At 40.7% G+C, this 15,202-nt stretch overlaps 1 protein-coding gene and 1 long non-coding RNA gene across 2 annotated transcripts; both read right to left on the reverse strand.

The window, feature by feature from the left end:
- Positions 1–205: 205 nt before the first annotated feature.
- On the reverse strand, positions 206–316 carry LOC116809588 (thymosin beta-4-like). Its single transcript, XM_032753418.1, has one exon. The coding sequence runs from the start codon at positions 314–316 to the stop codon at positions 206–208; it is 111 nt and encodes a 36-aa protein (XP_032609309.1).
- A 1,500-nt stretch (positions 317–1,816) lies between these two features.
- LOC131382288 (uncharacterized) lies at positions 1,817–14,701 on the reverse strand. The gene is made up of 3 exons (XR_009211610.1): positions 14,536–14,701; positions 13,698–13,787; positions 1,817–1,863 (listed from the first exon to the last, which is right to left on the reverse strand). It is a non-coding gene; the product is annotated as an uncharacterized LOC131382288 (long non-coding RNA).
- Between the last annotated feature and the right edge of the window lie 501 nt (positions 14,702–15,202).

Raw genomic sequence — 15,202 nt, forward strand, 5'->3', positions numbered from 1 at the left:
AGAAGGGAGAGGCAGGTGTGGCCCTCATCATCAGTGGTTCTCAGTTCCTTGATGTGAACAGGACAGCACAGGCATTAAGCTTGATCTAGCCTCTTCGCATTGTACAAAGTTAAACAGCCAAACAAAGTACAATACGCAGGCAGTACCTGTGGAATGCATACCGCACGTTGGCGTGCATGCCTCATGGCAATTTGCCTCCTTGTTTCTATTCTGTCGTTTGTTTGGAAGGCAGCAGATTTTTCTCTTGCGTTTCTGTATTCTTCAATTTCAACTTACTGAATTTCTTGATCTCAGCCACATCAGGTTTGTCAGGCATAGAGGAAGTGGAGTGAGGCATGAGAGTAAATGGAATCTTGGTCTTTTCTATTTCCCTCTCTCCCTTCCCCTTCCCTTTCTCCTTCCCCTTTCCCTCCCCCTCCCTCCCTCCCTCCCTCCCTCCCTGCCTGCCTGCCTGCCTGCCAGCCTGCCTGCCTGCCTGCCTGCCTGCCTGCCTTCCTGCCTTCCTGCCTGCCTTCCTTCCTTCCTTCCTTCCTTCCTTCCTTCCTTCCTTCCTTCCTTCCTTCCTTTTCTTCTTCCTCTCTCCTTCCCTCCCTCCCACCCTTCTTCCTTCCTTCCTTTTCCTTTCTTCCTCTCTCTCTTCTTTATTTCTTTTGTTCCTTAGCTTTATTGAAGTATAATGTATATACAATAAAATCCACTCACTTTAAGAGTACTGTTTGGTGAATTTTGATGATTGTATGCAGTATTTAACCTCCACCAACATCGAGGTACAGAACGGTTTCATCATCCTAAAAAGAACCCTCTTGTCCCTTTGCAATTGATCCCCTTCACCCTTATCCCTAGTCCCAGATAACCACATATCTGATTTCTGTCACTATGGTTTTACCTTTAGTAGAATTTCATGTAAATGGAATCACACAGTATATAATCTTCGTGTTTCACTTCTTTCACTTAAAATTAATGTCTTTGATATTCATCCATATTGTATACATGATTTCATTCTTTTTTCTTGCTATATGATATTCTGTAATATGGATACACCACAATTTGTTTATTCACTCACCAGCTGATAGAAATTTGGCTTGTTAGCAGTTTTTGGCTATTGTAAATAATGCTGCTACATACAAGTCTTTGTATGGGCATGTGTGTTGTTCCTCTTGAGTAACTACCTTGAAGTTGGATTGTTGGGTTGTATGGTAAGTGCATAAAGTTTCATAACTGTCTAATAATCTGCCATGCTGTTTCCAAAGTGGCTGTACCAATTTGCATTCCCACCTGCAATGTATGAGGGTTCCAGTTGCTTCACATCCTTGTCAACACTGGGTATGTTCTCCCAATTTCTGTACTAATTTCTCGGTGGACTAGCACCAATCTGTAGACCATACTTCATGCAGGACCACTCTAACCCATTCATAGGAATATGTCCACGGTCCTAAATATCATGGAATAAAGAACTAGGCATTCTGGTTATTGCTGACCAGAACAACAGGTTCTAATGCAATACTCCCCCCAGATCAAGAAAATAAATATAATACAAGTTTAGCTTTGTAGCTTTTTTATGGATTCTACTTCAGTAAACACTGGGGTATACATTTGTTTGCAAAGCACTTTGAGTTTTCTTTCTTAAATAATAGAAAAGAAATGTAATATCTATTTTTTAAAAATGAATACAAATCTAGCTCTGACATACCTTGTGGCATTGACAGCATGTCCATTGGCATCGTTTCTGGCCTCTTTAGCAGTGCCTGGATTGAGCTTGGTTGAGCCAGCCTATAATGGGTAGACACACAGCCAGGCTCAGGAGCAGAGGCAGTGACACATGTATTGGATGGGGTGGATGGAATCAAGGAGATGCATCTTGAGCTAGAGTAGGAAAAAAAGACCAAGTTGAAAACTAATTAGGAGCCATGGAGAATGGAACATATTGCCGGAGGGAATAGCTGCAGCAACTTTTCTAACTCAAGTTTCTCAAAATTTGGTGATAGGAAGGAAGAAAAACCATTGATCTGAGATGTCAGGATAGCCTGTTAGCTTTTCAATTTTCTGCCCCTTTAGAGACACACTTGAGTCCCTGCACAGCCAGATGAATAAAGTGCCACACAATTATGTGTGTGGATTAAAATCTGGATGCAACAGCCCCAAGAGCAGGTTGACTCAGCTGCTTATTTGTGAGTAGAGAGCACATTAGAATAGAATATTCAGAAATGCACAAAACACACTTATCTCTAATCACTTATAGAAAGTAGGTTGGATCTGAGTGGGGTTATTTTGCTGAATGGTACAGAAGAAGTTCTATTAAAAGATTAATTCTGCTGGGCATGTTGGCTCACATCTGTAATGCTAGACTTTGGGAGGCCGAGGCGGGTGGATCACCTGAGGTCAGGAGTTCGAGACCAGCCTGGCCAACATGGTGAAACCCCGTCTCTACTAAAAATACAAAAATTAGCCAGCAGATGCCTGTAATCCCAGCTACTCAGGAGGCTGAGGCAGGAGAATCACTTGATCCTAGGAGGCAGAGGTTGCAGTGAGCCGAGATCGCACCATTGCACTCCAGTGTGGGTGACGTAGCAAGACTCTGTCTCCAAAAAAAAAAAAATTAATTCACTAAGCAGAAATTGCACTGTACTCTGAATAAAAGTAGCCATAAGATGTGGGAGATCCTGTTGAAATAACACTGCCACCTTGCTAGTGGGTTATTTTCAGCAACATATTCTGGAATGGGATACAGTTATTGGAGACACATGAAGACCTGCTTTAGAACAGGACACACATTTTTTCACACAAAAAAATAAGTTTTGGGAAAGTTTATGTTGAAGAGTTATTTTGGATAAGACAGGGCTACAAAAAGTAAAGTATTGTCATTTAGAATTTTGAAACTCTTCTCTTTTCCCCTTCGGTATAATTAGCTTTAAGTGCATTTACAGTGGCTACAATAATTAAAATGTACTTATCTTTTTTGGGAGGCCGAGGCGGGTGGATCAGTTGAGGTCAGGAGTTTGAGACCAGCCTGACCAACATGGTGAAACCCCGTCTCTACTAAAAATACAAAAATTAGCCAGGTATGGTGGCAGATACCTGTAGTCCCAGCTACTCGGAAAGGGCTGAGGCAGGAGAATTGCTTGAACCCAGGAGGCAGAGGTTGCAGTCAGCCGAGATCGTGCCATTGCACTACAGCCTGGGCAACAGAGGGAGACACTGTCTCAAAAAAAAAAAAAAAAAAAAAAAGGACTTATCTTTAAGGCATAAAATACCAGTTAAAAATATCCAAGTTTATGAATAGGGAAGCAAAGCATTGTCAGATGCTTTATATAGTTTATATACATTAAAATTTATTGTATACTCATTGCGTTAGCAAGTATGAGGTCTTCTCTAAAGGACTGATTTAAATGTAGTAAATCATTTAAGTATGAAAATAATTAGTGGACAGCTGGGTTACAGGGCTGGGCTGCTAGGCAGAGAGATGCCTGACTCACCTCCCTGCTCCTCAACATGCATGCTTTCCAAAACGATTCATGAAAGCCTTTCACAGAATCAGCTGCCAGTTGCAACTGCCCAGGCAGGAAACACATTAGTCAACCATCTGTCACACACCAGGAGAAGTGTTATTAGCCTGTGTCTAAGGGGCTCCTGTCCCAGGTTGAAGAAGAGGTTTCCATGTATCCTGACACCCCAGAGATTTGGAGCCTTCGTTGTTGAGCAACTGTCGGTTATCTCTCCACTGCACAGGGACGGCTCTAGGAGGTAGCCCTGGTTGCTTCACCCCAGATTAATACCTGCCTCTCTGCTTCTGCTCCAGGGCTGCAATGGACTGCAATGCACTTGGAGGAGGACGGGGTTGATCAGGAGCTTACTGCAGCCAGGAACAGAAAGATAATACAGATGCAAAACCAGGAAAGGTGTGGGGACTAATTGTCGCCAGAGGTTTTAGTTTCTCTAGATGCTTTTTCTAACAGGCAATGAACTATAAACTGCTTCAAATTATTCTTGAAAACCCCTCTAACTGGCCCAAAGGCCTTAGTAGATATAATAATTTAGTATCTTAATAGGTGGTTAACCATTTGGGAGAAAATAATTTAGATCTTCATCCCATATCATACATCAACATAAATTCCAAACGAACTGAAGAATTAGATGTAAATGATTAAGCTATAAAATAAGGAAGAATAAGTAGCTCACTGGGTTTGGGATGGGGAAAGGACTTTCCAGGCATACAAATCAATACAATATTACAAAAGAAAATTTGGTAATAGATTTGGCTGCATAAAACATTTATTACATCTGTATATATATTTTTTAAAACCACAACCAACAGAATAAAAATAAAAAATATAAAAATGAGTAAATATTTATAAATATTTGTAGAAGTGAGTTCATGGCCTTATTATAGAAAGATTCCCTTCCCTCAATTTAAATTTAAATTAACAAAGCCTAGGAAAGCGTAATTCATAAATTTAATATTTTATGAAAATAGCAAATAACATTAAGATGTCCACCCTTTCTAGGAACTAAACAAATCTAAATGAAAACAAGATTGTTTCCTTTTAATTATCAAAGAGCAATGATATTTTTAGAACAATAATACACAAATATAACTTGATAAAGACCCTGTAGTTATTAGGTAGGGAAATTTGGCCATATTTGTTTAAATTTATTTTACTTTAGTAATTTTTTATCTATATCCTAATGAACTAGTCAAACATTCAAGAATTTATATATAAAATATTCATCCATTAATTTATCAAAAGTTTGAAATGACCCAAACACCCAACATAAGAGAAATCTTATATAAACTAGAGCACAGACACATATAAAATACAATTTTTAACTATTTATTTTTAATTTAATTATTTAAATTTCTTTTTTTAAATGTGAATAGTTATTTGAAATGATAATTAAGTTATGTGAGCAATGTTCAGTGCACTTTGTGGAGCATCATAAATACTTTATTTCACAATGAAAAGAGTTTCTTATGTTTTTGATAATAAAATTAAAATGTAAAAGTAAAATTTAAGGCCGGGCGCGGTGGCTCACGCCTGTAATCCCAGCACTTTGGGAGGCCGAGGCGGGCGGATCACGAGGTCAGGAGATCGAGACCATCCTGGCTAACACGGTGAAACCCCGTCTCTACTAAAAATACAAAAAATTAGCCGGGCGAGGTGGCAGGCACCTGTAGTCCCAGCTACGCGGGAGGCTGAGGCAGGAGAATGGCGTGAACCCCGGGGAGCGGAGCCTGCAGTGAGCCGAGATCGCGCCACTGCACTCCAGCCTGGGTGAAAGAGCGAGACTCCGTCTCAAAAAAAAAAAAAAAAAAAAAGTAAAATTTAAAAAGTAATACAGAAAGCTCAAAGGAAAAGGTAAAAATTAACCAAAACATCATCTCTAAGTGATAAAAGATGTTAAATTATTGAATAGCCTTTTGTATAGTTTTCTGTGCATATATGTAGACACACAATCTCATGTAAAAATTTACAAAGTATTATTTTTATGAACTAGAGCATACTTACCCTGAATTTAACTAATTTCCTTTCCTTCAAGATATTTATTTATATCTTTTAATGTGAAAATTATACATCCTCATCATCATTTGTAATGACTGCACAGTATTCTACTGTATATTTGTTCCAAAATTCAGCTAACTAGCTTTCCATTGATGGATATATTTAATAAGTAAACAGGACCAGGGCAATGCAGCTGGACAGAGAGCTCAGTTTTAAGAGAGAGTCTCTGTTCCCCTGCTAATCTCTTTTCTAAAGCTGCAAATACAATGACAATCTTGTTTGCAGCTAATAAGCTCTAAGCACACAAGGACCAGGCACGCAAACATGTTCCATACCACCTGTGCAAGACATTGTCTGACCCCGTCAACTGTAAACTCCTGGCAACGCTTTAAGAAACAGGATTCAAGCTGCAAGGGTGAGGGGAGTCTTGATCCTTTGGGAAGCTGAGTTTTTCTGGTTCCAGTCCACCCATTCCAGGCAACCTGAGCACATAGTCATTGACTGAATAATCCTGCCCATCCCTCTCCCCAAGAACATTGTCCTGAAGACTCACTCAGAGGAAGATCACACCTCTAATAAAAACCTGCTTTTGGAAAAATTTAAAATGTTAGCTACTGAAAGGCCCTCCTGGGGCTAGAGGCGGAGCTTGTCTTGTTTCTTCCTTTTCAATCTGGAGTTACTTTACAATAAACTCATTGGTCTATTCCATGGGCTTGGCTCAGCCTTCCTTGCAAATTACTTCCTGCAAAATCCTACTTTGCATATTCGAAGCTTATCCTTAACTCTTCCCTGTTGCACTTCTGCTATGACAATCCTAATTCTTCCCAGTCCCTGCCCACAATTCCTACCTAACTAGGGAAAACGTGGCATAATGCAGAAACACACAAAGCAAAGCACATGAATATTTTCCAAAATATTTTTCTTATGGCATCCACACTTAAGTTCACATCCTTCAAAAAATAAATTTGTAACATGTTTTTAAGCGATTGGTATTGTTAACACCAAGTATGAGATCCCATTTTCAGAGGTGTTTGAACCACAGCAACTCCATCTTGAATAAGGGCTGGGTAAAAATGATGCTGAGACCTACTGGGCTGTATTCCCAGACAGTTAAGACATTCTAAGTCACAGGATGACTCAGGAGTTCGGCACAACATACAGGTCATAAAGACCTTGCTGATGAAACAGGGTGCAGTAAAGAAGTCAGCTAAAACCCATCCAAACCAAGATGGCGACAAGAGTGATCTCTGGTCGTCCTCACTGCTACACTCCCACCAGCGCCATGACAGTTTGCAAAGGCCATGGCAACATCAGGAAGTTACCCTTTATGGTCTAAAAAGGGGAGGCATGAATAATCCACCCCTTGTTTAGCATATGATCAAGAAATAACCATAAAAATGGGCAACCAGCAGTCCTTGGGGCTGCTTTGTCTATGGAATAGCCATTCTTTTATTGTTTTACTTTCCTAATAAACTGGCTTTCACTTTACTCTGTGGATTTGCCCTGCATTCTTTCTTGCCTGAGATCCAAGAACCCTCTCTTGGGGTCTGGATTGAGACCCCTTTCAGTAACACAGCTACACCCTGCTTTAAAAATTGTAATGGCATCTCAAGGCCAACAGTGTAAGGGGACTAAGCTCTTATCCTGTGTGGTATAAAAGACTTCATAATCTGACCCAGGTACCTCTTTCCTCGTTTTCCACCATCCCTTATTATGTTCGCTGTAGAAAACAGTAACGGTAACTAACTTGTCATCATTTCCCTCAAATGGCTAATGGTATTTTATCACTCTGTGACTCAGCTCAGATTTCTGCTTTTCCCTAGGGCTTCTTAATGTTACTGGCTCATCAGAATCACCTGGTGACATTTTTTAAATGTTTACTTGTTTATATTTCAAAATTTTTTAAATTTTGAAATTGTTTTAGATTTACAAGAGTTGTAAAGATAGCACATAGAGTTCCTGTCTATTCTTCTTTAGCTTCCCCTAATGTTAACATTTTACCTTAACTGTGGTACATTTATCAAAACTAAGAAATCAGCATTGGCATTTTACTAACTAAGCTATAGACTTCCTTTGGATTTTGCCAGTTTTTCCACCAATGTCCTTTGTTCAAACATCCAAACTAGGAAATCATATTTGTATTTACTTGACATGTCTCTTAGAGACATCTTCAATCTGCAAAAAATTCTGTTTTTTTCCTTATTTTTCAAGATCTTGGCACTTTGAAAGAGCACTATTCAGGTATTTTGTAGAATGTCCCTCAGGTATGTCTGATATTTTCTTATGATCAAGCTGAGGTCATGGATTTGGAGGAATAATACCACAGAGGTATGCGCCCGTCTCCCTGCATCCTATCGGGGGCACGTGATATCACCAGGAGTTTTCACTGGTCATATTAACCTTGATCACTTGGTCAAGGTGGTTTCTGCCAGGTTTCTCTAGTGCAAAGTTACGTTTTTCCCTTTCCATACGTATTAGTCAACAAATCACTAAGTTCAGCCCACACTCAAGGGCAAGGGAATGAAGTCTCACCTTTTGGAGGAAGAAGTATCTATCTATAAAAATAACTGTGACGTGTTAAAACTACCACACTAACTGAAAATATCATGAAGGAGATACTCTGAGGCTATGCAACTCTCTTGTTTTTCTTTAAAGTTTTGCCCGTGAATTTTAGTATGTAATATGTTAATTATTATACTGGTGTTCTAAAGGTGATTTCTTTATTTCCCCCATTTCTTCTACATTCATTAATTGGAATTCCTCCTGTATTTTTACTACACAGTTCTATGGGTTTTGACAAACTCATACAGTCATGAACCCATCACCACAATCAAAATGTAGATTGTCCCTAAATGTTCCCTCAGTCCCTTTGTATCAACCTGATCGATTTGCTGTCTATATAGTCTTACTTTTTCAGAGCATCATCTAAATGGAATCTGGCTTCTTTCACTCAGCATAATGCATGAGAGTCATCCATGTTGCTGCATATGTCAATAGTTCATTCATATTTAGCAAAGTAGTATTCCATGTACAGATACAATTTTAAAAAAAATCTGTTCTCCAAGGGATGCACATTTGGGTTGTTTCCAGTTTTTGGCAATAACACATAATGATGCTATAAATATTCACAGGTGTGTTTTCATTTGAACATAAATTTCCTCTTTTTTGGACAAATAGCACTTGCTTAGGATTGCTGGATATGAGAATAATAATGCCCCCCCACCCCAAGATGTCTACATTTTAATTTTTTAATTGCCAAGATCCGTGAAGATGTTACCTTACATGGCAAAGGGGAATTGAGTTTGAGGATGGAGTTAAGGTAGCTAATCAGCTGACCTTAAAATAGGGAGATTATCCTGGTTTATTTGGTGGGCCCAATTTAATCACATGGGTCCTTCCTTAAAAGCACAGAAGTCCAAGGGATACAATGAGATGTTGCTAGGTTATATCATGAGTTAATTTTCTTACATTTCTGGAAGTCAGAATCCTAAAATCAAGGTGTTGGCAAGGCTCCATTCCTTCCATTCCTTCTTCAGGCTGCAGAGGAGAACCTGTTTTCTTGCTTTTTCCAGCTTCTACAGGCGCCCACATTCCTTGGGCTGTGGCCTCTTCCTCCATTGTCAAAATGCATCATCACTCCAACCTCTGTTCCATAGCCATTGCCTTCCCTCTACCTGCCTCCATCATCCCATTGCCTTCTGTCTTTGACTCTAAGGTTCCTTGTGATCACATTGAGCCCACCAAGATAATGCAGGATAATCTCATCTCAGGATCCTTAACTTATCTGCATAGTCCCTTTTACCATAGAGGATAATGTGTTCACAGGTTTCAGAGGTTACAATGTGGGCATTTTAGAGGGCCATTGTTCAGTCTAACACAATAGCATTAAAAAAAAAAAGTAAAAACCAAAAAAGCACAGACTATTAGGATAATCATCTCATTCTGGTTTGCCTGAAACTTTCGAGTTTTTAGCATTGGAAGTCTTGCATCCCTCAGTCCTGGGCATAGTAATGGTTGCTTACCCTACCTGGTAGACACAATAAATGTTTAATAAAATTAACAAATAAACAGCAAATAGATCATGAACTTGCTAACCTAGAAAGAATCTTAGCATGTCATTTTGGATAGCACTTTCTGCTTTCACTAGGTAAATGCTGACATTACCAAAGATTCTCCACCAGTCATATCGATTCATGATCTGAGGCCTGAGGAATCCCAGAATAGGGAGAAGGGATTTCAGGTTATTTGGGGCAAAAAGAACATGCATTTCCCTTGTTTCTCTGGTGGCACAAATGTATTAGACCCAGGTGACTTCATCTTTGACATGAAAGGGAGTGGTTTGAGAATAGAATTTTTAAAATATGAGACCTAAAACACATGTTTGAGGGTTGAGGAAAGTGAAAAAAGTACATAATAGGAATGTAGGCTTCTGGCACAGCCTAGGGTTTCCTTTGAGGATGATAACCTTAGAAGTCTGGACCTCAGTTTCCTCATCTGTTATATGGGGTTAGGCCTGCCCGTCCTTAACTCACAGAGTTGCTGAGAAGAACAAATGAGATCCCACATTAAGAGCATTCTGACAGGGGAGAGAGCCTGGAGTAAGATAATTTGCCTCTTTTTGCCTCAATTTTCCAACCCATCAATGACATTTCATTCATTCAACAGATATTTATTGAGCATATTCTATGTGCCAGCATTCATTTTGCACTAGAATACAGCAGTGAATAAAACACAAAATCCCTGTTCTTCTAACAGTTATATTCTGGGACTGGAGACAAATAAATATATATTGGGATGATAAGTGCTAAGAATAAGAATTAAAAAAATAAACTAGGAAGAAAGTCAACGGGAGAGTGTGTGGTTTTTGTTTGTTTGTTTGTTTGGTTGGTTTGTTTTTTGTTTTTGAGACAGAGTCTTGCCCTGTTGATGAGGCTAGAGTGCAGTGGCACAATCCTGGCTTGCTGTAACCTCTACCTCCTAGGATCAAGCGATTCTCCTGCCTCAGCCTCCCAAGTAGCTGGGATTACAGGCATGTGCCACCATGCCTGGCCAATTTTTGTATTTTTAATAGAAATGCGATTTCATCATGTTGGCCAGGCTGGTCTCTAACTCCTGATCTCAAGTTATCTGCCTGCCTCAGCCTCCCAAAGTGCTGAGATTACAGGTGTGAGTCACTGTGCCAGGCTGGGGGAGTGTTATTTTAAAGAAGGTAGCTAGGGAAGGTGACATTTGAGTAGACATGAGTGAAATGAGGGCAAGAACCATGAAGATGTCTGGGACAAGAGAGTTTCAGACAGAGGGAAGAGCAAAGTGTGTGCAAAGCCCCTGTGACAGAGAGTAGTTGTAGTCAAGAAGCGCTAAGAAGGCCTGGGTCGCTGACTCACCAAGTGAAGAAAGAGGCGGGCGACAAAATCAGAGAGGAAGACAGAGGTAAGGCAATGGTGATGTTTGCATAGGCTGTGGAAAGAAGGACTTTGAATTTTAACTCAGCCACATGAAAGTCTACCAGAAGATTCTGAGTGGAGGAGAAATATGATTTAACTTTCCTTTTAAAAGGATCGTTCCAGCTGATATCAGAAGATAGACATCAAGGACAAAGGCAGGAGCAAAGAGATAGTTGGGAGCCTCTTGCAATAATGTTAGGGTGGAGGTGGTGGTGGTGAAAGTGGTTGCATTCAGGTTGTATTTTGGAGATACAGAGAACTTTCTGATTGATTGGATGTGGGCAGGGATGCCAGATAAAATAAAGCACCTGTTTTCTACTTTTATTTGATAAATCTGACAACCCTAGGTGTGGGGACAGAGAAGAGAGGAATCAAGAATGACTCCCATGTTTTCAGCCTGAATAAATGGAAGAATGGGGTTACCCTTTTGTGAGAGGGAGACAATTTAGTGGTGAGGGGGTGTAGTTCAAGGGTTTGATTTTAGACATATTAAGTTTGAGATCTATTTGGTAATTGTAGATGACGTTTGAGGCTACAAGACCGGATGAGATCCCCTAGAAAGTGAGTATAATTACCAAAGAGAAGATGCCCAGGAGTCTGCCAGTGTTCAGAGGAAACAGCCAAGGAGATGGAACTCACAGGCTTTCATTCATACAGTTGTTGAGCAGTAAATGAATAAATACATGTAAAGTACTTACAATGAGCACGTAGGAACCATTTAATCAGTGGGAACCAGCCCTGCTTCTTTGCTTTTCTCTTTCTTTATTTGATTTTTTAAGGTTTTGAGTGAGAAATAAAGCAGTGCATAATTACAAGATTTACTAATTTAACAAACACATTGAGTGTCTACTGTCTGCTAAGTACTGTGCTGGGTACTGGGGAAATGGCCATGACACAATGGACAAAATTGTCTGCCCCTATGGAACTTACATTCTAGAAGAGAGGAGACAGACAATCAACAAGATAATAAATCAATTACATGGTATAGCAGGTGGAGATGAGAACTGCAGCTGCAAACAGAGTGCTGGGGCAGCAGGTAAGGAGGAACCATTTTAAATCTGATGTTCATGAGAGGAGCTGCTGAGATTTAAAGGTGAGGGAGAAGATCACATGGAGGACTAGAATTCCCGGCTGGGGGAACAGCAAGTGCAAAGGCCCTGGGGTGGAGGCCTGCCTGGGGTGTCCAAGGCAGAGCAAGTAGGAGAGTGACTTGATTAGGGATAGTGGAAGGGAAAAGCAGCAGGCAATGGGGTCAAAGTGATAGCCACGCGGATCCTGTGTGGCCTTGTAGGCATTGTCATGACTTTGGCTTTTACTCCCAGGGAGACAGGAGCCAGTGGAGGCTGACTGACCTTTACCCAATTCTCATTTTATAAGAATTTTTGTTGGCCGGACATGGTGGCTCACGCCTGTAATCCCAGCACTTTGAGAGGCTGAGGTGGGCGGATCACTTGAGGTCAGGAGTTCAAGACGAGCCTGGCCAACATGGTGAACCCCATCTCTACAAAAAAAAAAAAAAATGAGTCAGGCATGGTGGCATGTGCCTGTAATCCCAGCTACTCAGGAGACTGAGGCAGGAGAATCGCTTGAACCTGGGAGGCAGAGGTTGCAGTGAGCCAAGATTGCGCCACTGCACTCCAGCCAGGGTGACAGCGAGATGCTGCCAAAAAAAAAAAAAAAAAAAGAATTTTTGTCATCTGCCAAACTTATTTGTGAGAAAACACTAATAGCAGAAAGAATACTAGTTATATTCAAGGTCACTAAAAGCAAACACTGGAGAACAATTTGGAATGAATCAGCATTAGGAATTTAAAAATTCATTCATTTCTTCATTCAACAGGCATTTATTGCCCAGGAAACAAAAACAAGTCTTACAACATTGCCTAAGAAAAGTAACTGGCACCAAGATTAAATGCTTAATATTTATGTGACAATTATAATGCTATGCCCTGGATTAATGTCAGCTTACAGAAATACTGCCCAAATAGGAATTCCAGAGTTCAATTTACAGATGAGGAAACTGAGGCCAGAAATATTAGACAACTTCCTCGAGATCAATGGTGGAGAAAGTGGTGCTAGTGACTCCATGGCCACAGAGGGATCTATAGACCACGGAATACCTCTCTTTCTTTTTGTACCTCCATTAGCACCTGATACAGTGTTGGGTAAAATAATATGGCTGAACTAAAAAAGTACAGGCAGATTCCCACAATGTTCTGCTACTAAGAGAAAAGCTAATGAGAATAGGCTATACCCTCCCTTCTTCCCTTTGTATCCAAATGCAGAAAGTGTTGTCTGCGGGAATTCAACCCCATTGTCATTGCTCCACTGACCCATTCAGCTGCCTGGGTCTGTGCAACTCAAGGTGTGTCCCACTCAGCTGCCAATATTATGGAAAAGCTGCTCAGCCTGGGACAAGGGATTTAACTCCCTGGCCTCATGTTTTATATCCTGAAAATGAGAAGCTTAAAATGAATACATGATATCTGAGGATCTTTTCAGCTTGGAAATGTTAGGATTCTGATGAGATAGTTGCTTGAGATTTAGAGGTGAAAAACAATTGGCTCTTCTCTGTTTTCACATTATTTGCTGTATGGCTAAAGCTGGTACTTGAAATATAAATATTCTGTGTCTCCTGACCCTTTAAAAAAATCTCTCTCTCTCTCTAACCTCTCTCCTTTTTAATGTCTTTTGTTTTCTCTGATTCACAGTCAACTTTGGGTTTCTATTAAACTTTTAAAAGGCTTGAGCCAACCTTTCTTGTAAACTGTGGTGGCCAGGGGGCAGCGTGGGAAGAAAGAAGAGAAAAGTTCTTGTTTCCACATGAATCACCATGGAGCAGCATCTGTCCTCAATTTTGACAAAGCAAATAAAAGGGGAAAAGAGTTCTTATTCACTGGGAGAAAACGGAGACAGCAAAGCCCAGAAGCTTCTCTTTGGTCAGCCTCTCAATTGTATTTCCCCCTCTTTGCTGTCCTCCCAAGGGCTAGACATCCAACACTCCTACCGAGGTTCTCATGACATTGACAGTTTAGCTGGAAACCCAAGACCCACTCCTACTTTCCTGTGGGATTTCTCAATGCCTTCCCATGAACTGTCCATCCTGCAGCCCATGAGGGCGTGTCAGACCCAGAGAGAATAAGAGAAGGCCATGCAGCAGGTGCCAGGCAACATGTCTGCTCCCAGTGGCCCCCAGTGGCTAGGCTTGGCCAGCCAGGCTGTGAAATAAGAGACAGCCCAGCCCTCCAGAGCACAGAGACTCCCGGCCACTCTGACTTCATTATCATGCAACTAGGGCATCGGGGCCTTTCCAGGGGCTGCTGCAAGCAAGTTTGCTCAGGGAGACAGCTGGAAAGATGGATACCATGGGCTTCTTGGTTCTCTTTGTTTCTTTTCATTTTGTCTTCTTTCTCAGCATCTCTTTCTGTCTTTTTTCCCTTCCTCACTTTCTCTTATCTTCCTTTTTCTCTGCATTTCCCCTTCTCTTTCTTCCTTCAACCTACCACTCTCTCACTTCTCTCCCTCCACATTCTCCCCATCTCTCCCTTCTCTCTCTATTGCCTCTTCCCTTTCTCTTTCTTTCTCTCTCTTACCTTTTGCTTACATGGAGGGTTTACCAAAGAGTTGCTCAAGGATTTATTAATCAGCTGCTGATGCACCAGGTGACCAGGTAGATGAACTCATCTCAATGAATTTTCAACATGGACACTTAGCAATCATTGCCTGGAAGATTGAAGGAGGTGCAAAACATTTTCTTGATGTTTGTTCCTGCAAAAAACATTAAAAATAATAACTCAGCTGAACTCATGAGTCAGCTGAATTACTGTCTTTGGGTTTTCTCTCTGTCATTGTCTGCGTGTCTCTCTCTATTAATCTTTTTCTCTCAACTCTCTCTCTCATACCCTAGTGAGAAATTAGAGAGCATTATTTCAAGTGTCAGTTAATCTGAAGAGAAGCATTATGGGATTATTAATAAACCAGGACTGAGTTTCACTGAGATTTAGAAAAAGGAAGTTACCCAGTAACCTCCATTTCATTACATATCAAAGTATTTTCTACTTTGGTAGAAGAGAAGTGACCTCTCTCTTCACTCAGGTAGGGAGTCCCAGAAAACCAGAGCCCCAGTGAAGTCCATCCAGAAGTAATTTTTCACACGACCAACAGATAAATTTTCTTTCCAAGTAAAGCCAAGTGCTGGTTCCAGGGTGCTAGGCTATCAACACAAGCACAATGAGGAAGACTTCTCTTCCCCTCATAGCA

Source organism: Hylobates moloch, unplaced genomic scaffold (genome assembly GCF_009828535.3).
Source record: "Hylobates moloch isolate HMO894 unplaced genomic scaffold, HMol_V3 SCAFFOLD_1, whole genome shotgun sequence".
Lineage (NCBI taxonomy): Eukaryota > Metazoa > Chordata > Mammalia > Primates > Hylobatidae > Hylobates > Hylobates moloch.

Bases quoted from the DNA above. Each gene is read 5' to 3' on its own strand.
- LOC116809588 (XM_032753418.1), bottom strand. From the start codon at position 316: ATGCCTGACAAACCTGATGTGGCTGAGATCAAGAAATTCAGTAAGTTG.